We start from the raw sequence: 22794 nt of genomic DNA on the forward strand, positions 1-22794 counted from the left end.
TTTATAAATGTTATGGTCCATGGCAAAAAATGGTTGACAAGTTTAGTAGCAAATGTCAACTGGGATGTTGGGTCCATTTTTATGTTTAAGTACATTTGTTTTATGCCATAGTTCGTATTGGGTTCCAAATTAAGAATTAAATTGTGTAAGCCCAAAAAGCAAGAACTTGGATTGATTTGAACCAAGGGGAAACACAACATTTGGTCTGTATTATTCGCATCCATAAAATGACGCCACAAAACGTAGCTTCCTCTACAAACAAAAATCTTCACTCCAACTCTACATCTTCTAAGTTTGTTAGAGGAACTATTTATCAGACCCTTAGGAAGCGATTATTTTGGAGGTTTTAGTTTGCAAATAAGTCAAATCTCAAAGAATTCGGAATTCATTTGTGTCAAAAATATTCACGTTAAATAAAGTGAACAGTTAATGTTGCATTTCGAACTTTGTCAAGCGTAATGTTTTGTGAATTTGTTATAGAATTGTTGAATTATGATTTAGTATGTTCTATGAGTTTCCATTCTTTTAACCTTGAAATCTCTTTGAAAAATTCTATTTCAAATGTGTTTATACCCTTGTAAAGATAGTTATAATAGAGGGTGGTTGTATTTATGTTATTTTCGGTTAGTGTAAGTTTGTTTGAATTATGTTTTCATGTTTGTTTATGATTGTTGAGTGTGTTGATAAGAATTTGATAGCTCATACATTTAAGATAATTATATAAAAGATAGTTCATGCATACATTCATATAGGGTTTTCTCCAAGTAGTTCATTGTGGTTTAGATGTTTGTTATGGCTTATGTAGTTAAAACTTTTGTTTTCCTTACAGACTCACATATACTAAGACGTATTTTAAAATTATAGCAGGGGGTATGACTAATTTTAGGGTTTTTTCATTTGGGGGACCTTACTGGAAGTTGGTTCATAGTTGCAGGCTTTTGTCACTAGCTACGAACGTTGTGCTCTTTAACAAGCATATTATGTGTATGTACGTGTTCCCAAAGCTTTCAAGACGGGAAAAAGAGGTCGTCTCTATAGTTTGCAAAAGATGGAAGAAGATGTGGAGTTGGAAACGGTGGATCCCAACTAGAAAGAGTTCATGCATGGGAGAACCTTTTGAATCATGGGTATGCTGGGACATCATTGATAATGATGCCACATATCTAAATTGGATGTTGGAAGACTCCGACAATGAAGACGAGGGATGTAAAACCAATCCCCCCCTTTTACAAGTTCAATATGAAATGGATGTTTTTGGGGTTTCGTTTTGGGTGGTTTATGTTGTGATTGTAGGAGGGGTCTTGGTTTTGATTAGGGCTTTGTTTTTTTTTTTTAGCCCTTAGAATATGTAGTCAACTAATGTAGGGCATTAAATGGAAAAGGAATGGTAATCTTTTTGTATAGTGTGATAAGCATTAAATTAGAGTTTTGTTTGGCTCAACCGATAAGCATTTTTATTCATTGCAAATGCTTTCATCAACTGTAACTTCTTTAACCCATGAGACTTTCTTTCCAACTTTTCTCTCTCAGCGCATGATAGCCTATTGTGCACTAACGCCATGACAAGGAAAACTGGTGATAAATCTCATGGAAATAAGCAAGGAAATGGGAATAATAAGTCTCGTGGACCTGTTTCAAATTCAGAGGCATGTAATACATGATCGATTGATGAAATTTTGGGGGTTGAAGCATTATTTCAGAATGAGATTCTAACACCAAAATCATCTTTGAAATATTTGAAAGTGCAATCACAAGTGAGGCATTCATTCAATGAATGACTCTAATCAATGCATAAATCAGCTGAAGTGGTGAATCATAGGTTAATCTAGAGCGAATGTTGCAATAGGTATGTTAGTAGTTCTGATTTTACAACAATTTGATGAAGTAGCTTTAGAAACTGATGTAGTAGCTGTAGAAATTGACGAACATGATGAACGTGATGATAATGTTGAATTTGAGGATGAATCGATGGATAATCCTAATAGTCCAATCCAGATTGACTTAGATGACATTCAGAAGGAAGTAGATTTTTGGAATTCTGATGTAGTGTGCTACGTTGTGGAGGCTAATCCTCCTATTAAGGTGATGGAAGGATTAATAAGGAGAATCTGGAAACAATATAAAATGGATAAAGTTGTAATCGTGAAGAAAGGAACATATCTAGCAAGGTTTTCTACCATGCATTGCCTAATTGGACTCAATTGAGATTGAATTTCAAATATTAGGGAGAAAAGGCTTTATTTAAGATTGTGAAGCAAATAGGGAAACCTATTAAGAGAGATGATGTAGCAAAAAATAGGGATGACATTCAATTTGCCATAGTGATGGTGGAAGTGATTATGTCACTGAAGTTGGCTTACAAGTAGCACTTATAAATGAACATGGAGAGATGGTGAATGTTGCAGTTCATTATGAATGGAGACCAATTGTTTGTGATAAGTGTAAGCTGGTTGGACATGATGCAATAGAGTGTAGGAAAGTCATAACTAAATAAATATGGCTGCCCAAACAGAAGGCCGCAGAACAGTAGGTGAGGCCTCAGCCAGCAAGGCCTGAAGTTGACCAAGAAGGGTTCTAAAAAGATCTTAGACCTATAAAAGTTAGAGTATCAAACTCTAAACCCACTCAGACTACTATACCTTTTAGATTCTGGTTATTGATGAAGCTAGTGAGAAGGGAACTAAAGTTGGTGTTGTTCACACAAGAACTGATGAAGGAGGAAGGGACTCTCCTATCGTAATGGATAGGATCCTAAGTTAGAATGTAAGGGGCTTCAACTCAACACAAAAGCAAGATGATGTGAAGAGATTTCTTCAGAAGTATAATGTTGGGTTGTTGGCCTCTTGAACTTGAAGATTGCTAATCTAGGCAAGCTTTACTAAAGAGTATTTTTTATTTGGTGTTTTACTAGTATATGCTAGTCATCATGAGGGTGGTAGAATACTAGTTGCTTGGAGATCAGGAAGTTTTACTATCAACATAAGTTATTGTTTCAAGTTAGTTCATACATTGTCATGTATCCCTTAGAAGTGGTGTGGATAGCTTTTATTGCACTTTTATCTATGCATTTAATGATAGTGGTAGAAGGTTGGAGTTATTGAGGGATTTGAAAGTGTTGAATACTCAACTTCTCTGGGCTCTATGTAGTGATTTAAATTGTGTGATGAATGTGAAAGAGAGAATCGTTATTATTGTTTGACAAGTAGAAATTGAAGATATCAATGAGTGTATGAATGTTTTTATAGGATGGCAGATGTGAAGAGCGTTGGCAACTTGCATACTTGGAATAATAAACAACAAGGCAATGATAGGGTGTTCTCAAAGTTGGATAAACTGATGGACATGATGCTTGCCAAAATATTTATCCTTATACTGAAGTGTGCTTTATGGTTGCAGGTGAATTTGATCATTCACCCTGGATTGATCACTGTTTATCCTAGATTTGTTGTGGGCAAAAAGCCATTTAGATATTTCACAATGTGAAAACTGCTCCTAATACTACTGACATTGTTCTTGCATATTTGAACATTCAATTCAGGGGAAGTAAAAATGTTTAATCTGGTTAGCAAGTTGAAAAGAGTTAAGGATGCTTCAAAGGAGCTTAACATAACTGGATTTTCAGATATCAAGTTGCTGAGCTCAAGGCTTATAAGATATAATAATTGAGGTTCAAGCCGCTTGTAACGCCCCGACCTCTAATCATCGTGGTTAAGTTAATTAATCGATTATTAGCAGCGGAACCTAGATAGTCGGCGCGTTACCGCCGTACTTTCCATAAGGAAAATACAAGGCGACATAAAATCATAACTTAAACATTTTATAACATGAAGCATAATAGATCCAACATTAGTCTTGATTAATAGAAACTTAGTTACTAATCAGAGTTTTGACATAAACTTAAATTAAAACCAGAGAGTCTATATAATCTAGATATTAATAAATCCTCACTGCTACGCCATCCCGTTTCACCATCGGTACCTAAAACATAAAACAAAACGTCGTGAGCCGAGGCTCAGTAACATACTACTCTAACATCGTATATTCATTTCACATCATTTTAGTTAAAAACAGGAAGGAGAGAATGAGTAAAACATTTCACAAGTATATCATAGTAAGTTACATTATCTTCTTTATCATGTTCATCATCATATATTTTTACTTTGGTAACTTGGCAAATATCGCATATCACATAACACATATAGGGACGTCTCCCTAAACAAATAGATGACACTCTCGGTGTCCAAATATTGCCAGAAAGGCAGTCACAAATGGTTGACACTCTCGGTGTCCAAATATTGCCAGAAAGGCCACAAATGGATGACACTCTCGGTGTCCAAATATTGCCAGAAAGGCGGTCACATCATAGGTGACATTTTCTATGCCCACATACTTGCCAAGAACCATCTTTCACTTTACTTTATCATGTTTCAAATATCATAGTTACATTACATCATTATAATCATAGTCACGAAACATCATTAAACCATAGCATTATTATACTCATATTTCGTAACATCGAAGTCGTTTCATTTCATCGAAAATCATCATATTCGTAAAACCTTTCATATCCCACAATCCATAAATCAACAACATAGTACGAAATACCATAAAACATCATTCGAAAGGGGTTGTGGGTGTTAGCAGGAGACGTTACCTGGATTCCTGCTTAATAACCTTGTTAGCCGGGGGAGGCTTGTAATATCCTTTATCTTCCTTAATCTATTCAAGAATAATTTTATTAATAAACGTTTCGTTATTTAGCTTTTAAGCCTAAATATTAGTTAGCGCTTATTAAGGTCATAACGGTTATTATAACGTTGTAAGGGTCTCCTTAAAGGTCATTATTTCTTAATTGTTAATAACCTTTTAATTAAGGTGACTTTTAACAACTAATTAATGAAATGACTCATTTAGCTATATTTTTAGAAATTATCGAAACATTAAATTATAATACTACAAATTATATAACCTTTCGAAAACGTAACATTATTCTAGTTCATAGTTAATAATTAATTAGTCGTCCAATAATTAGTTAAGTTTAAAGTTATAATAGATCCATTAATATTATTTTAATGTTAATTAGTCATTAAAACTAACAAGTCAAGTAACTAGTTTTTATAAATGAACTTAAGATTAGTGAAGTACTCATAACTTAAACTTAATTAAAACAACAAGCGTGATGAATTATTTTTAATTAGTTTTAAACAACCCAACTAGTTTAGAAATCATGAATTATAATCCAATAATAGATTTTAGTAAATAAGTTAGGTGGTTTAGTAAAACTAACTAAATCAGTCCACTAAAGCTCAATATATTAAAGCAACAAGATTAACGTAAATGATTTAACTAAAATCAGTCCACTAAAGCTCAATATATTAAAGCAACAAGATTAACTTAAATGATTTAACTAAGTAAATCAGATTATAAGCCCAACATTATACTTAACGTGGTTAATTAAACTAACATAGCTTAATGAAATACTAAATCAGTTTTAGTTTAACTCAATTTGGCCCATCTAATATAAGTAGTTTAGCTAAAACAATAAAAGTCAGATTTGAGCCCAAATTATGTACATGCAATACTTGATTTGAGTTGTTTTAACTGGTATAAATCAGTTCCTTTAGGCCCAACTTAAATTATAACACTAGGTAGTAATTTGGGCTTGCATCAACTTAAACTAAAGAAATCAGAAATTTAAAAAGAGAATGTCATCACCTCTGCTACTAGGAGCAGGGAGGACGAATCGCGACTGAGGTGGACGCTGGCTTTGGTGGTCGACGACGAGCAGCAGCGACGTCTCCGGCGATGGTCTCCGGTGGTTCAGCGCGCGCGGGTCGTCGGTGGTTCAGCCCGGTACTGCAGCGCACGAAGAGAAGAGGGCGAGAGGGACAAGCGCGAGGGAGAGAGAGAACGTGAGTGCTGGCGCGGGTCTCCGGCAAGCTGCACGGTGGTCGCGAACGACAGCAGGGGTGAAGCGCGCACTGAGCGCGGCGCAGGTGGCGCGCGCGGTGGCCGCGCGTGGTCGGTTGTGGCGGGTCGAAACAGAGGAGAAGAGGAAGAAATTCTTTGTGATTTCTTGTGGTTTTAAGTTTGTAATTGAAACTCATTTCTTCTCATGTATTTATGGACAGATTTTTGGAACAAAGGTTGAAGGTGGTAGGATGGTGATTGGTGGTTTTGTTAATAGGAAGCTAGGAGAGGGGACAAGTAAGGAGATAGGGGGAGATAGTAGGTGATTAATGGTGTTCAAATTAAGGGAAATTAGTGTAGGGGGAAGAGTGGGTGGTGGTGTTGACCGTGGGTTTGGGGGTTTCTTTTTTTTTTATTTATTTATTATTATTTGCTTAAACTTGGTTGGTTTCCTTTGTTGTAATAAAAGTGACTAACTTAGGTGTTATTAGTAATCTTACTCTTCAATTACAATATTTTATAGAATTAGTTAGTTTGTTTAAAAGCTCAAAAATAAAATAGTTCATAATTAGACTTACTTAACTAAAACAATTATTAAGTGAACGATTTAACTTTCTTAATTATTTATTTAAATATATTTAAAGTTTTGGGATATTACATCCTTACCCCCTTAGAAAAAGTTTCGTCCTCGAAACTTACATAGCATTATCAAAGGATAAAATCATGCATTCATAAACTTGAACATCATACATAAGATTTCAGAAGCACATAATTAAACACATCAAAGTCATCTATTCAAACAAGTGAGGGTATTTTGTTCTCATCTGATCTTCTACTTCCCAAGTGGCTTCGGATGACGTGTGATTAGCCCATAAAATCTTAACCATAGGAATTACTTTGCTTCTAAGTCGCTTTTCCCTACGATCAAGAATTTCAATCGGTTCTCTTCATAAGTCAAATCATTCCTTACTGCAAAGGCTCGTGTGATCACATGGACTAGGTCTGGTATATACTTTCGCAACATCGACACGTGGAAAACATTATGAACTTTATCCAAGTCTGTCGGCAACGCCAAGCGATAAGCTACTTCGTTGACTCGATCCAAAATCTCATATGGACCAATGTACCTCGGACTTAGCTTACCAGTTTGACCAAATCTCATAATACCCTTGTAGGCGAAATTTTCAAGAAACATGATCACCTACTTCGAACTCCAATGGCTCCTTCGACGGTCCGCATAACTCTTTTGTCGTTTTGTGCAGCTTCATCCTGGCTTGAATTAATCGTACTTTTTCCGTTGTTTCTTGTATCAAGTCAGGTCCAATCATTCGAGCTTCATCAATGTCACTCCAACACAGGGGTGTTCTACATCTTCTTCCATACAGTGCTTCATATGGTGCCATTTGGATGCTAGCTTGATAGCTGTTGTTGTAAGAAAACTCAACCAATGGCAAGTATTTTCCCAACTTCCTCTGAAAATCCAGAATACAATGTCTCACATATCTTCAGAGTCTGAATGGTCCTTTCTGTTTGACCGTCTGTGGCTGGATGGAAAGCGGTGCTAAAATCCAGTCTCGTACCAAGTGCCTTTTGTAATTCCTTCCAAAACTTTGCTTGGAATCTCGAATCACGATCTGACACAATAGAACTTGGTACTCCATGCAATCTGACAATTGTGCTCATATATAACTCAGCTAGCTTATCCAAACTCCAATTATTTCTAATGGCTAAGAAATGTGCGGATTTTGTCAGTCTATCCACAATGACCCATATAGAGTTCATTCCTCGAAATGATGGTGGCAACCCATGATAAAATCCATAGAAATTGAATCCCATTTCCATGCAGGAACATCTAATGGTTGCAACAATCCTGCAGTGTCTCTGATGTTCGATCTTTATCCTTTGACAAGTCAGACATCTTGACACAAATCTGCAACTTCTTGCTTCATATTGCTCCACCAAAGGTCTGCTTTAAATCCTTGTACAATTGTTTCCTCCAGGTGAACAGAAAAAGGACTGTTGTGAGCTTCTTCCAGAATTCTCTTTTTCAATGCCTCCTTATCTGGAACACATTTTACCCTGGAATCTCAACGTGCCATCATCTTGGATCACAAATCCCGGTGATTTTCCCTTCTTCACATCACTCTTTATCTTTTGCAACTCCAAGTCTCCATCTTGCGCCTCTTTTGTTTCTTCCAACAAAGTCGGCCTTAACTCCAATGCGTACAACTGTGCTTCTATTTTTGGTTGCATGATCTCCACTTTCATCTTCATCAAATCATCATTGATTTCTTTCGGCAAGGTTAAGGTTGTGTTTAGGTAGGATTTGCGGCTTAGAGCATCAGCTACGACATTAGCTTTGCCTGGGTGATATAGGATCTCGACATCATAATCCTTTAGGAGTTCAAGCCATCTACGTTGCCTCAAGTTCAATTCCTTTTGGGTGAAAATGTATTTAAGGCTTTTGTGGTCGGTGAAGATCTTACACGGAACACCATAGAGATAGTGTCTCCATATTTTGAGAGCAAACACAACTGCGGCTAGTTCAAGGTCATGGGTTGGGTAGTTTTGTTCATGAGGCTTGAGTTGACGGGAAGCATATGCTATAACTTTATCATTCTGCATCAACACACAACCTAATCCATGCTTAGAGGCATCGCTATACACAACAAATCCATCAGTTCCAGAAGGGAGAGTAAGAACAGGAGCAGTAGTGAGACGCTTCTTCAACTCTTGAAAAGCTGCTTCACATTCATCACTCCATACAAACTTAACCGTCTTCTTTACCAATCGAGTTATAGGCATGGCTATCTTGGAGAAATCTTGGACAAATCTTCTATAATATCCAGCTAAACCCATAAAACTCCGAACTTCAGGAACATTAGTGGGTCTAGGCCATTCCATGATAGCTCTTATCTTTTGTGGATCAACCGAGACTCCAGTATCTGAAATGATGTGCCCTAGAAAGGCAACTTCTTTCAACCAGAACTCACATTTCTTCAACTTTGCATACAACTTCCTTCCTCTGAACACTTCTAACACCTTCCTCAAATGTTCTTCATGCTCGATCAAGTTTCTTGAAAACACCAAGATATCATCGATGAATACAACCACAAACTTATCGAGGTATGATTTAAATACTCGGTTCATCAGATCCATGAAGACAGCAGGGGCATTGGTTAACCCAAATGGCATTACTGTGAATTCATAATGACCATATCGGGTCCTGAAAGCGGTTTTTGAAATATCTTCTGGCTTTATGCGGAGTTGATGATATCCATCTTAAATCAATCTTGGAGAAGATAGTTGCACCTCGAAGTTGGTCGAAAAGATCATCAATACGAGGCAATGGATATTTATTCTTGATGGTGATCTTGTTCAACTCTCGATAATCAATGCATAACCTCATGCTTCCATCTTTCTTCTTGACAAATAGAACTGGTGCACCCCATGGCGACACACTAGGTCGAATATACCCCTTCTCGAGTAATTCATCTAGTTGCTTTTTCAGTTCTTGTAACTCAGCAGGTGCCATTCGATAAGGTGCCTTGGAGATAGGAGCAGATCCAGGAACGAGGTCAATGCTGAAATCTATCTCTCTTTCTGGTGGCATGCCAGGTATCTCTTCCGGAAATACATCAGGGTACTCACAAACTATGGGAATATCGGATAACAAGGGTTCAGGTTTGGTTAGGTCTACCACACTGCATAGGTAACCATAATGACCCTTTGAAAGTAACTTAAGGCTTTCTAAGGATGAGATGATTTCAGGTTTGGGTTGGACTTTTCTTCTTCGATAAGAAACCTTACACCCATCTGGCTTCATGAGGGTTATTTCATGGTTAAGGCAATTTATGTCCGCTTTGTACTTCGACAACCAATTCATTCCCAATATCACATCAAAGTCGGTTAATTCAAATTGAATGAGGTCTACTTGAAATTCACATCCTCCTATGAGAATAGGACAATTTCTATACATGACATCACATAAGATGGATTCACCATTAGGGATGGTGACAGACACTGGCAGAAAATTCAGAGCATGGTTTTGCATTCAAGCTTCTAGAAAATGCAGTAGATATAAACGAATGGGAAGCTCCAGAATCAAAAAGGACATAAGCAGGTACAGAGTTGACAGGAAAAGTACCAGTAATAACGGTGTCATCAGCCTCAGCTTCTTCTTTCTGCATCATGAACACTCGTCCGGCTTGTGGAGGTCCACGTGGAGGGTTTTTGTTGGCATTATTACTTGCATTCCTACCATAACCATAGTTCTGAGAATTGTTCCTTTGCACTGGCCCACGATTATTAGTGTTTTCGTTCTTCCTTTCCAAAGTGGGCAATTCTTAATCATATGGCCCATCTTACCACACCATAGCACTGATCGGTTCCTGCTCGACATTCTCTGGCTAGATGGCCCCATCTGTTGCACCTGGTGCAATGAGCAACTGTCCTGCTGACCATTATGTTTCTTGAGAACCTGTGTTCTGCTTCTTGAAAACATTGCTTATTGGAACTTCTTGACCTTTACCTTTTCTTTTTCCATTCTCATAAACATCCTTTCGCAGCTTCATTTTCCTTTCAACATTGATAGCTCGATCATATAGCTCTTGATAGGACTTACTCATGTTTGCAGCAAGCCTTTCTTGAAGGTCCAGATTCAAACCTCCTTCAAATCGATTCATCCTTTGACGATCCGTAGACACCAGATCAGGAGCAAATCGAGCTAACTCATTGAATTTCACAGCATATTCCAGAACTGACATACCCCTTTGCCTCAGATGGATAAACTCAGATTCCATCTGGAGTTGCAGAGACTGAGGGTAAAACTGGTTTCTCATAGCCTCCTTTAAACCTTCCCATCCAAATCCAGGTTGATTCTGCATCTCTCTAGCAGTCTTCCACCACAGATCAGCTTGCCCTTTTAAGTAGAATACAGCAAAGTTAACTTTCCACTTGTCTGGACACTGGGTGGCATCAAAGAGTTTCTCCATGCCATTCAACCATTCCTCGAACTCGGTGGGGTCAGGTTTTCCATCATAAGTAGGCGGCTTGTGAGCAGAAAACCTTTTGAACATATTGGAGCATTCTTCCTGCTCCGTCTTGGCCCTTGGTCGGTTTCCTTGCAAGAATTCCATCATCAGCTTCATTATATCCACCTGATTTCCGTTAGCATTTTCAGTCGTTTCTTCGAAAACAGGGTCACTTCGCAAGGTATCTAGCCTTTGCCTCATTTCTTCAAGTGTGACTAGGCCCATGGGGTTCCACTTCCTCCATTAGTAGGTCCATTCCACTTGTTGCCATGTTCTAAACATCACATATTCCATGTGCATAACATGTTAAGCAGGCATGACTATCATCGTAAAAATAATAAAAATATTCCCTTCCCCGATCCTAACACTCACACTCATTTTCATTTTAAAACACTTATTAACTACACCATTTTGTTTCCATATTATTATATTATATAAACCCTATACTCATGGTGATGACTCTCATTTTACTAGATTACTTTATCATTTATTTACTAATTTAAGTAAAACCTTTGAGATTTTACTTGAGGCATCGAGAACCGTTGCTCTGATACCAACCTGTAACGCCCCGACCTCTAATCATCGTGGTTAAGTTAATTAATCGATTATTAGCAGCGGAACCTAGATAGTCGGCGCGTTACCGCCGTACTTTCCATAAGGAAAATACAAGGCGACATAAATCATAAACTTAAACATCTTATAACATTAAGCATAATATAGATCCAACATTAGTCTTGATTAATAGAATTAGTTACTAATCAGAGTTTTGACATAAACTTAAATTAAAAACCAGAGAGTCTATATAATCTAGATATTAATAAATCCTCACTGCTACGCCATCCCGTTATCACCATCGGTACCTAAAACATAAAACAAAACGTCGTGAGCCGAGCCCAGTAACATACTACCCTAACATCGTAAATTCATTTCACATCATTTTAGTTAAAAACAGGAAGGAGAGAATAAGTAAAACATTTCACAAGTATATCATAGTAGGTTACATTATCTTCTTTATCATGTTCATCATCATATATCTTTTACTTGGGTAACTTGGCAAAATCGCATATCACATATCACATATAGGGACGTCTCCCTAAACAAATGATGACACTCTCGGTGTCCAAATATTGCCAGAAAGGCAGTCACAAATGGATGACACTCTCGGTGTCCAAATATTGCCAGAAAGGCGCACAAATGGATGACACTCTCGGTGTCCAAATATTGCCAGAAAGGCGGTCACATCATAGGTGACATTTTCTATGCCCACATACTTGCCAAGAACCATCTTTCACTTTACTTTATCAATGTTTCAAATATCATAGTTACATTACATCATTATAATCATAGTCACGAAACATCATTAAACCATAGCATTATTATACTCATATTTCGTAACATCGAAGTCGTTTCATTTCATCGAAAATCATCATATTCGTAAAACCTTTCATATCCCACAATCCATAAATCAACAACATAGTACGAAATACCATAAAACATCATTCGAAAGGGGTTGTGGGTGTTAGCAGTAGACGTTACCTGGATTCCTGCTTAATAACCTTGTTAGCCGGGGGAGGCTTGTAATATCCTTTATCTTCCTTAATCTATTCAAGAATAATTTTATTAATAAACGTTTCGTTATTTAGCTTTTAAGCCTAAATATTAGTTAGCGCTTATTAAGGTCATAACGGTTATTTATAACGTTGTAAGGGTCTCCTTAAAATCATTATTTCTTAATTGTTAATAACCTTTTAATTAAGGTGACTTTTTAACAACTAATTAATGAAATGACTCATTTAGCTATATTTTTAGAAATTATCGAAACATTAAAATTATAATACTACAAATTATATAACCTTTCGAAAACGTAACATTATTCTAGTTCATAGTTAATAATTAATTAGTCGTCCAATAATTAGTTAAGTTTAAAGTTATAATAGATCCACTAATATTATTTTAATGTTATTTAGTCATTTTAAACTAACAAGTCAAGTAACTAATTATTATAAGTGAACTTAAGGATTAGTGAAGTACTCATAACTTAAACTTAATTAAAAACAACAAGCGTGATGAATTATTTTTAATTAGTTTTAAACAACCCAACTAGTTTAGAAATCATGAATTATAATCCAATAATAGATTTTAGTAAATAAGTTAGGTGGTTTAGTAAAACTAACTAAATCAGTCCACTAAAGCTCAATATATTAAAGCAACAAGATTAACGTAAATGATTTAACTAAAATCAGTCCACTAAAGCTCAATATATTAAAGCAACAAGATTAACTTAAATGATTTAACTAAGTAAATCAGATTATAAGCCCAACATTATACTTAACGTGGTTAATTAAACTAACATAGCTTAATGAAATACTAAATCAGTTTTAGTTTAACTCAATTTGGCCCATCTAATATAAGTAGTTTAGCTAAAACAATAAAAGTCAGATTTGAGCCCAAATTATGTACATGCAATACTTGATTTGAGTTGTTTTAACTGGTATAAATCAGTTTCCTTTAGGCCCAACTTAAATTATAACACTAGGTAGTAATTTGGGCTTGCATCAACTTAAACTAAAGAAATCAGAAATTTAAAAGAAGAATGTCATCACCTCTGCTACTAGGAGCAGGGAGGACGAATCGCGACTGAGGTGGACGCTGGCTTTGGTGGTCGACGGCAAGCAGCAGCGACGTCTCCGGCGATGGTCTCCGGTGGTTCAGCGCGCGCGGGTCGTCGGTGGTTCAGCCCGGTACTGCAGCGCACGAAGAAGAAGAGGGGCGAGAGGGACAGCGCGAGGAGAGAGAGAACGTGAGTGCTGGCGCGGGTCTCCGGCAAGCTGCACGGTGGTCGGCGAACGACAGCAGGGTGAAGGCGCGACTGAGCGCGGCGCAGGTGGCGCGTGCGGTGGCCGGCGGTGGTCGGTTGTGGGGGGTCGAAACAGAGGAGAAAGAGGGAAGAAATTCTTTGTGATTTCTTGTGGTTTTAAGTTTGTAATTGAAACTCATTTCTTCTGTGTATTTATGGACAGATTTTTGGAACAAAGGTTGAAGGTGGTAGGATGGTGATTGGTGGTTTTTGTTAATAGGAAGCTAGGAGAGGGGACAAGTAGGAGATAGGGGGAGATAGTAGGTGATTAATGGTGGTTCAATTAAGGGAAATTAGTGTAGGGGGAAAGAGGTGGGTGGTGGGTGTTGACCGTGGGTTTGGGGGTTTCTTTTTTTTTATTTATTTATTTATTTATTAATTTGCTTAAACTTGGTTGGTTTCCTTTGTTGTAATAAAAGTGACTAACTTAGGTGTTATTAGTAATCTTACTCTTCAATTACAATATTTTATAGAATTAGTTAGTTTGTTTAAAAGCTCAAAAATAAAATAGTTCATAATTAGACTTACTTAACTAAAACAATTATTAAGTGAACGATTTAACTTTCTTAATTATTTATTTAAATATATTTAAAGTTTTGGGATATTACACCGCTATGCATACTTATCATACTGATAATGATATTGTTGATGTTGAGATTGTTGTTGTGAAAGAATATAAGCATAACCATAAAAGCTTATTTTGATTTCTTGAAGCAAAAAGCGAAAAATAGCCTGGATTGAAGCTGAAGATGAGAACACAAAGCTTTTCCATTAGAGTATTAAAAGTAGAAATATTTATAAAAAGGTGTATTGCTTCCATGACATGAATGGGGTATGGCATGATAAACTAGCTGAGGTTTCAGGTGCTCTTGAATTCTATACATCACTATTGGGGTTTACTCACCCTTATAGAATTACGGTAATTAAGCAAATTGTGCAAGCAGGTCCAGTGGTGACTGATACTCATAGAGCTATTTTGAAAGCCCCTTATACTCAAGAAGAAATATAAGATGCCCTTTTTTTAATTTCTGGTATAAAGGCACCAAGGCATGATGGCTTTGGATCTTTTTTCTATAAAGATACATGGGATATAGTATGAAATGATGTCATTGGAGTTGTGATGGAATTTTTGCAAAATGGGAAATTATTAAAAGAGTTGAACCACACAGTTGTCACTCTTATTCCTAAGACTAAATGTCCAAAGAATGTGAGTGAGTTCAGACCTACTTCATGCTGTAATACTCTCTACAAGTGTATTACCAAGGTGATTTATGGGTGGTTGAGGCAAATTCTGCCTGATTTGATCCTAGAGAACCAGGGAGGCTTTGTTCAGGGGAGGTATAAAGTGAATAACATCATGATTGTGCAAGATATTGTGAAACACTATGGAAGAAAAAGTTTGAAGCCTAGTTGTCTTATGAAGATAGATTTGCAAAAAGCCTATGACATTGTGGATTGGATCTTTCTTAAGGAAATGCTAGAATGTCAACGCTTTCCTAGGAAATTTGTAGAGATCATTATGAGGTGTGTTACCATACCTACCTATATTTTTATTGATGCTCAATGGGACAATGCATGGCTTTTTTTTAACTCTAAGAGAGGTTTAAGACAAGGAGATCCTATGTCTCTCCCCCTGTTTGTTATCTGCATGGAGTATCTATCTAGAATACTACAGCAAGTGAGTGGGCTTCCTCAATTCCACTTCCATCCAAGATACAAAGATATCAAGCTCAATCACATTTGTTTTGCAGATGATCTTATCCTCTGCTACAAAGGTGATTATGCTTCTATCTATCTTATGCTTCAAGTTTAAGTTGTTTTCCAACTCTTCTGGCTTAGTTGCAAACAAGCAAAAGTCTTCAATATATTGCCATGGTATGCAAGAGGAGGATGTGCATAGAATAGTGATAGCTTCTGGGTTCACTAGAAGTTCTTTACCCTTCAAATACTTAGGGATCCCTATTTGTTCTAAAAGAATATCTACAGGTTAGTGTGGTGTGCTTGTTGATGAGATGGTAGCTAGATCAAAGTTTAGAGCTCTAGGACCATGTCTTATGCTGCAAGAGTTCAGCTCATCAACTCTGTCCTTCTCAGTCTGCATATGTATTGGGCTGAAATTTACATACTTCCTAAAAGTGTGTTGCGGGAGATTGTGAAGATTTGTAGGTCATTTTTATGGAGTGGTTAGGGCTATAGTTCTAAGCCTAGTAACATAGCTTGGAATAAACTTTGTTGTGAAAAGAAGGCTGGAGGGCTTGGTTTTAGGGATGTCTTTTTGTGGAATATTGCCAATATGGGGAAGTATGTGTGGGATGCAGCAACTAAGCAAGACAATGTGTGGATTAAATGGGTTAATCTGTATATATTCATGAAGAAGATTGGTGGAATACCACCCAAGGGTTGTTGATAGTTGGTATTGGAAGCAAGTTTGTGCTACAAAAGAAAAGTTGAAGCAAGTTTGTGCTACAAAAGAAAAGTTGAAGTAAGTGTATACTCAAGCTGAGTTCTATGCTATGAGCCATTATTCTATGAAGCAAGTTTATGAGAAGCTTGCTGGTGTCAGACCCCAAGTGCATTGGAGTAATTTGATGTGGAATAGACCTAACAGACCAAGACACATATTCATTTGTTGGCTAGCCATTCAACACATATTACATGTAAGATCTTACATTGGCTACAATTGGAGTCAATAATTCTGCAGATTGCTTGTTATGTGGACAAGATATTGAGGATCATGATCAGTTGTTTTTCAAATGTGATTACAGCAGAAGATGTCTCACAAAAGTGAAGAATGGTTGGGCATTTATTCCAAATCTTTCAGTTTAAAGTAACTTTTTAGAGGCATCCATCATAGAAGAAGCTCAAATTTTAGAAAGCAGATCTATAATGTTGCTTTGACAAGAACTGTTTGTCTCATTTGGAAGTGCAACAATAAAAGCTACTGGAAGAACTCCATTCCTACAATTACATGTAATATAACTAAGCTGAAACATGATGTTAAAAGCAGGATTATTGTTGTTATGCCTAAGAAAATGAGCAGTAGTGACATCAGTTGGTTTAGAACCTTGTAATTGTTAGAGCTTGGTAGAAGATGTTATTGTAATGGGTGATTCTCCTTTGAGGAAGGGTCCAACCTAGTTGGTTCGTTCCTCTTAGGTTACGCTTTGGTTGTAGTTTTGACCAAAATAGACAACACAGGCCCAACACAAAAATAAAAACAAAGCAAATGAGTCGGGCTTTGAGCAAGACAGCCAAGACCGGACAGTTTAACAACCGACCCAACTCAGTGCCATCTTTACTCTCTTTCTTTTTGTTTTTTGAGAAGTGCCATCTTGGATAATTGGATTCTTTGGCTCCATTCTCGTGGAAGAGGCAAGTTTTAAAATACTTTACCATTGAGCACATAAGTAATAAGAGAACCCCTTATTTACTCATTCAATAGCTCCCTCTAATTGTAGGTTAGAAATGCCTTCAGAAGACGCAAAACCAGTGAAGAAGGAAGAAATTGAAGACGACGACGATGATGAGAAGCCAATTTCTCAAGTACGCAACAACATAAACAAGAAAAAACCCGATTTCTCCTTCTTCTGCAACCCCAAAACAAAAATCAAAAGTGAAGAAAGAAGAATCAAGTGACGATGATTTTTCTTCAAAAAAACCCACCAAATCCACTCCTAAACCAACTAAACCCAAAAAGGAGGACAACAAGGTTTGTATTTCTTCTTCCCAAAAAAAATTTCTGGGTTGTTGTAATTTTAATTATTTTTTTTGGATTTGTAGCAAAAAATTAAGAAGATAAAAAAAGAGGAGAAGGTAAAGGTTGAAGCGAAGAAGAGAGAGAAAAAGATGTACGATTTTCCTGGCCAGAAACGCGACCCTCCTGAACAAGTATGCTATACATTCTAAATTTTAAATTCATTTTAATTTTTGCTAATTATTTAGTTTGCTTAAAGTTTAATAATACAATGTGAGTAATTTTTGACTTGTAAGTTGAGATTAATGTTGCTTTGCAGAGAGATCCTTTGAGAATTTTCTATGAAACATTGTATCAGCAAAAGCCCACCAGTGAATTGGCTGCAGTTTGGTGAGAATTTTTATTATTTTTAATTAAGAAACTTTTGTGTGTGTTTTTTCCTTTTTTTGTTGGTTAGAAGTTGAACAATATTCATGTTTATTTTGGAGTAAATGTGACATAGAAAGGAAAAAAGTACATTGGATTGAATCTCTTTCATATAGAACAAGTGTTCCCTTGCTGAATCAATTAAGATTTATGGGTGGTTTGTTTGCTTAATTACTTTGCGAGTTTGCGGAAATCGTATAAAAAATGTGGGTACATTCCATTGGTTTGTTTGTAGTAGAAGATTGTATATTTAGTTTAGGATGACTTAATGGGGTTTATGCAAGAAATCTGTATATTTAGATGCTATGATTGTTTTTCTGTTTTGTTTGTTGAAACCTCTCGTAATATGCATGCACAAAATGCTGACTTTTGATGATATTTGTATGGATTTTTTGCTAATGTATTTAGGATTAAACCAATCTCTGATCAGGTGAAGGTTAGGACATAGTATATGGCACATTGTGGTATGCTTATGCGTTTAACCTTTAATGACCATCCTTTCCTTTTTCTGAGGATGCTGCTGCTGCTTGAGGTCAAAAAGCTTGATAATGATTCCATACCTACAATGTTAATAGAGGTGTGCTACTCTGTAAATTATATAGTATGATTGAGCTTTGAGGGCTGATATTGATGTCACAATTTTATTTCTAGTGCTCGACGAAATTGTAGCTCTGAGTGTGCATTGAAACAGTAGGCTTATTTTGTGGTACACTAGCCTTTACTGAAACAGATTGTTGTTTTGTTCTTTTAAGTAATTATATGTCCTCCAAAAAAAAATTCCCCCATCTAGAGTTATATGCTTTAACTTTCCAATTTAACAATGTCCTTGACTTAAATTATTGTCCTTTACCGATTATTTAATTACATCTGGTGTTTATGCAGTTAAATCTTGTCCCATATTTGGATTTAGATGTACTGCGTTTGTTCAGTGGGTATTGTGGTTGAATATATCGAATCTGTCTTAGGCTCTTGGCTGCACAATACATAGTATGTATTTTGTTTTTCGTCTTTTGTTGTGTCAGCTTGCATGGTAGCTTCTGCTCATGTTGAGAAGTTTTCTACATAAAACCTAATCATCGTCTGATTATGTACTGGTACATGGGTAGTTCTCTTGCCTGCTGATCAGGTCTGCACCTTCTGCTCTGACATGTAGCCAAAACAATTCTTCCTATCTTATATCCCTTTCTTTAATTCCATTTCCATATACCATGGGCACATGTAGCTATAGTTTATTGTGGGAACCTTGTGATTTTTAATTGATTGAGTAATGGCCATGTTAGAGCTGCTGCTGGACTGAAGCAAAACTTGTGCTTCTTCAATATTATAAGGGATACCGAAGTAAATCATGCTTCAAGGTCGAGAGAGTTAGAATCTTCTTTTTTGTCTCTTCTTCAAGTGGAATCTTTCCTCCTCTTTAATGTTGCATTGGTTCCTCCCCTGATTCCAAACAAGAAAATCAAAAGAGAATGGAGGGAGTATATGATTTTGAGTTAACTTTTTTTGCATGAAACTATATATAATTTCAACTGTGTAAATGTGTGCCTCGGTTTGGGTAGGCCTGTCAGGGTAAGTCCGGGGATCGTCAAACCCCTTTCAGCTGTTGATGTACCAGGCTCTTTTAACTAAGCCGACTTCTTTGAAGCGGCCAGGATAGCCTAAAATTTCCCCCTACTTTTCACATATGGCTTCGTGCCAAGTCTCCAAGATCCTGCATCACTTTAGTTTTAAGACATCCATTTATTTTGGGATTCAGTGAGGCTGTATATTATTTAAGAACCGATAGATTGGCTATGGAAGATACAAATGTCTATAGTCAGAATAGAAATAAATGAAATTTGATGGGTTATGAGGTGAAAGTCTCATGTATGGCTCTAACAAATGGCAGTTATGGACTTATGGTAATATATCCATAATTTCTATTAAAACTGATCTCTATCTTTTGTGGAGTTGGCATAGCATGTTGAACTTGGATTTGAAATCAATATTTAATTACCTACTGTGGCCAATTGGCCATTGTTTACAAGAATATAATGTTGTATCGGGACATGTTCGGCAAAGTTAGCTGTTTTCATGTATACTGTTCTACTAGCTGTTGGTTTTCCTTTCTAGTAGTTGAAATCAGTGGGGGGTATTGTTGGACAAATCATGCATAAATTTTATGCTTCATGATACCTCATTGTTCAACAAATCCTGGACTCTGTTAGAGAGGAAAGGTTGTTTTAGTGCTTTGTTGATTTCTGTCCAAGACTTGGAACTTGGAAGTATCTGCTAATGATGCCAGGTGATTGCTACTGAATAAACTTGGTGCTGTCACTGATTAGTGGCCTTGGTTATTTTATAATCTGATATCTAGTCAACTTTTCCCCATTTTTGTTAGAGTCTAAACATTACTAAGATGATTCTACCTTCCGCTTCATGGATTGAGGAGCCTGGAGTTCATCATAATTAGTAATCCTTGTGTCCCCTTTTTTTTGCTCCATTGGGCTAAGTTACTTTTTTAATTTTTGCTCGGGTGAAGTTGATAGGAGACAAAGTTGGTAGGACCTTAGTGAATGTGAATGCAATGCGGACTCTCATAGTTATTTCTAGGATGGATCTATCTTTTAGGGATGTCACTGTACATGGGGCATCCAAAGAGCGATGGAGGGAGTATGTAATTAAGACTCGAGTTCAATCACCATATCCAAATGCTAGGCTTGGCCGGTTGTTTCGTGCTAAGTAGCTTTTACTGGCTTCTTTACGTGACACAACTTCTCAATTACAATAAAGTTTATCTGAATTCTGATTACTATAGTGAATACAAATGTTATGTTGATGTCTAAAAAGCTATTACTGTAAATTTGCTTTCTGATGTCTGCAAAGTCTATATGAACTTCTCACCTTAGTGTGTACATATATTTGCAGGATGATGGAATCTGGTTTGCTTCCATTAAAAGAGGCGAAGCAGGTCTATGAGAACAAAATGAAGAAGAAGAACCAGAAAATTACTTCCCCGGTAAAACATGTTAAGACAGTAAAGGAGACTAAATCCGTGACTGTTAAGAAAAAAGTAGTTGCTTCCACCCCAAAATCATCGAGTACTAAGAAAACAGAAACCTCCACTGTGAAAAAACAATCGAGGAAACGTAAAGCTGAAAGTTCTGAAGAAAATTCAAGCTCAGAGGAAGACTCTGAAGAAGATTATGCATTATCAAATAGGAAGGTTGCTAAGAAAGCCAGAGTCAATTAACTCATTAAATTAGTTTTATGAGGTTAAGAGATGAAACATTTGATACTTACCCTGATTTGTACTGATTTGTTTATGAGAAATGTTGCTTGACAATGCACTTCCCTTTCTCACATCTCTAGATCGAGTCCGGATCCTCTAGAGTTATAGTAAAACTCTACAAGGTAGAGTTCAATCTGAGCCATGCATTTAAAAATCAAGGGCTCATATTGGTGGAAGGAAAATATTTAGGGGTGGATTTTGATGAGATAAAATAGGGGGAATTTGGAAAGATAATATATGAGCCATTGATTTTTTATTCAACGGTTGATATTGCTCAAACTCTACCTTGTAGAGTTATTTTACAACTCTAGAGGATCCAAAGACCTCTAGATCAATATTAGGTCTGACCTCTATCTTGGGTGTTGTCACCTTGCCTTTTTAAACACATTAAGTTTGAAATTGCTCTAATCTGTTATTCGACACCCTTTTTCTTTCCTTCTGAAAAAGAATGGATTTTCTAACATGCGTCCATGGGAATACAAATGTATAATGACAATAACTAGATTTCATTTTTATAAAAACTTTAAAATTAATAGCAGATGAATACCTATCTATACTCTTTCCCATTATTTAGAGCAATTTCCTAGAATCGTGTTTAAAATAAAGACATTCTCATTTTGGTACTCAACAAAAGATAATTTTATGATGTATTCTTTGCATAGGTGTAGATTTTAGTTCATATAATTGATTTTCTGAAATGATGTCAAGATAAAAAGAATTTCCCATTTGTAGTGTTCACAAAGGATTATTATGTAATCTGGTTTTCGTATATTGATGAGTCGCAGTATACAATACCAATCTTTTTTAAAACAATTTCAATTTAGTAAAACTAGCAGTTGGTTAAGAAAATAACAAAAATAAATGATATTTTCTTTAGAAACCATTCTAAGGACTCGTTTGGTTACCATTGGGACTTAATTCTCATGGGAAGTCTTATTTCATGGGAAGTAAATTCCCTTGTCTATTCCTTAGGAAGTGACTCTAGGTGTTTGGTTGAGCACAAAAATTTGCAATTGACACATGAATTTCTAATCACCAAGGGGGGTTGGTGATTAATTTCCTACACTTCATAAGAATTTCCATTTCCATGAAAATTATATTTCCCAAGAATTTCTTATTTCTTGCATACCAAACAACCACCCGTTTTTGTACTTCCTAGGAATTTCAAAGTCCAGTGGAATTTGAGGTGAACCAAACGACCTCTTAGTACACCATTAAACGTGATCCTTTAAACAAATCATGGCACCAATCTTCAAATTTTGATTCCTTAACCATGATTGATAAAAAGATCATGGCATCTTAATCGTGAAATGGAAGCATGGGATGATTCATTTCACGACCAATCGTGGTATGGGGACTATAGACACTAAAAATTTATTAGTATTTTACATTAAGATAAGTTAATTATTATTGAGCTAAAATAAATATAATTAGCCCAATTTAATTAATTTAGCTTACCTAAATAAAATATTTGGGCCAGTCCATATCACTAATCCAAATAAGACTGTCAAATGGCAAAGATAAAAAAGACTTCCAAGTCATAAACAGGCCCAAACTCATAAACTACCAAGTCCATGAAGGGATCTCTATTACCTATAAATAGACA

General features: G+C 36.4%; 2 protein-coding genes across 4 annotated transcripts; both read left to right on the forward strand.

Annotated features, from left to right (window-relative positions):
• The first annotated feature begins 14920 nt into the window (after positions 1 to 14920).
• On the forward strand, positions 14921 to 15613 carry LOC104905161 (uncharacterized). Its single transcript, XM_010693611.1, has one exon. The coding sequence runs from the start codon at positions 14921 to 14923 to the stop codon at positions 15611 to 15613; it is 693 nt and encodes a 230-aa protein (XP_010691913.1).
• Positions 15614 to 17146: 1533 nt separating this feature from the next.
• On the forward strand, positions 17147 to 21246 carry LOC104905118 (uncharacterized). 3 transcript variants are annotated; one of them, XR_008970339.1, is made up of 5 exons: positions 17147 to 17509; positions 17581 to 17688; positions 17814 to 17884; positions 18351 to 18497; positions 20825 to 21246. XR_008970339.1 is itself a non-coding variant. In XM_010693566.4 (5 exons), the coding sequence occupies exons 2-5, from the start codon at positions 17647 to 17649 to the stop codon at positions 20873 to 20875; spliced, it is 228 nt and encodes a 75-aa protein (XP_010691868.2). In that variant the 5' UTR covers positions 17150 to 17509; positions 17581 to 17646; the 3' UTR covers positions 20876 to 21246. The 3 variants fall into 3 exon arrangements, 2 of the variants coding, with proteins under 2 accessions (XP_010691868.2, XP_010691867.2); XM_010693566.4 differs by having other exon boundaries at positions 17150 to 17509; positions 18434 to 18497; XM_010693565.4 differs by lacking the exon at positions 18351 to 18497 and having other exon boundaries at positions 17164 to 17509.
• The last annotated feature ends 1548 nt before the right edge of the window (positions 21247 to 22794 follow it).

The sequence above is a fragment of the Beta vulgaris genome, chromosome 1, assembly GCF_026745355.1.
Source record: "Beta vulgaris subsp. vulgaris cultivar EL10 chromosome 1, EL10.2, whole genome shotgun sequence".
In the NCBI taxonomy this organism is placed as follows: Eukaryota; Viridiplantae; Streptophyta; class Magnoliopsida; order Caryophyllales; family Amaranthaceae; genus Beta; species Beta vulgaris.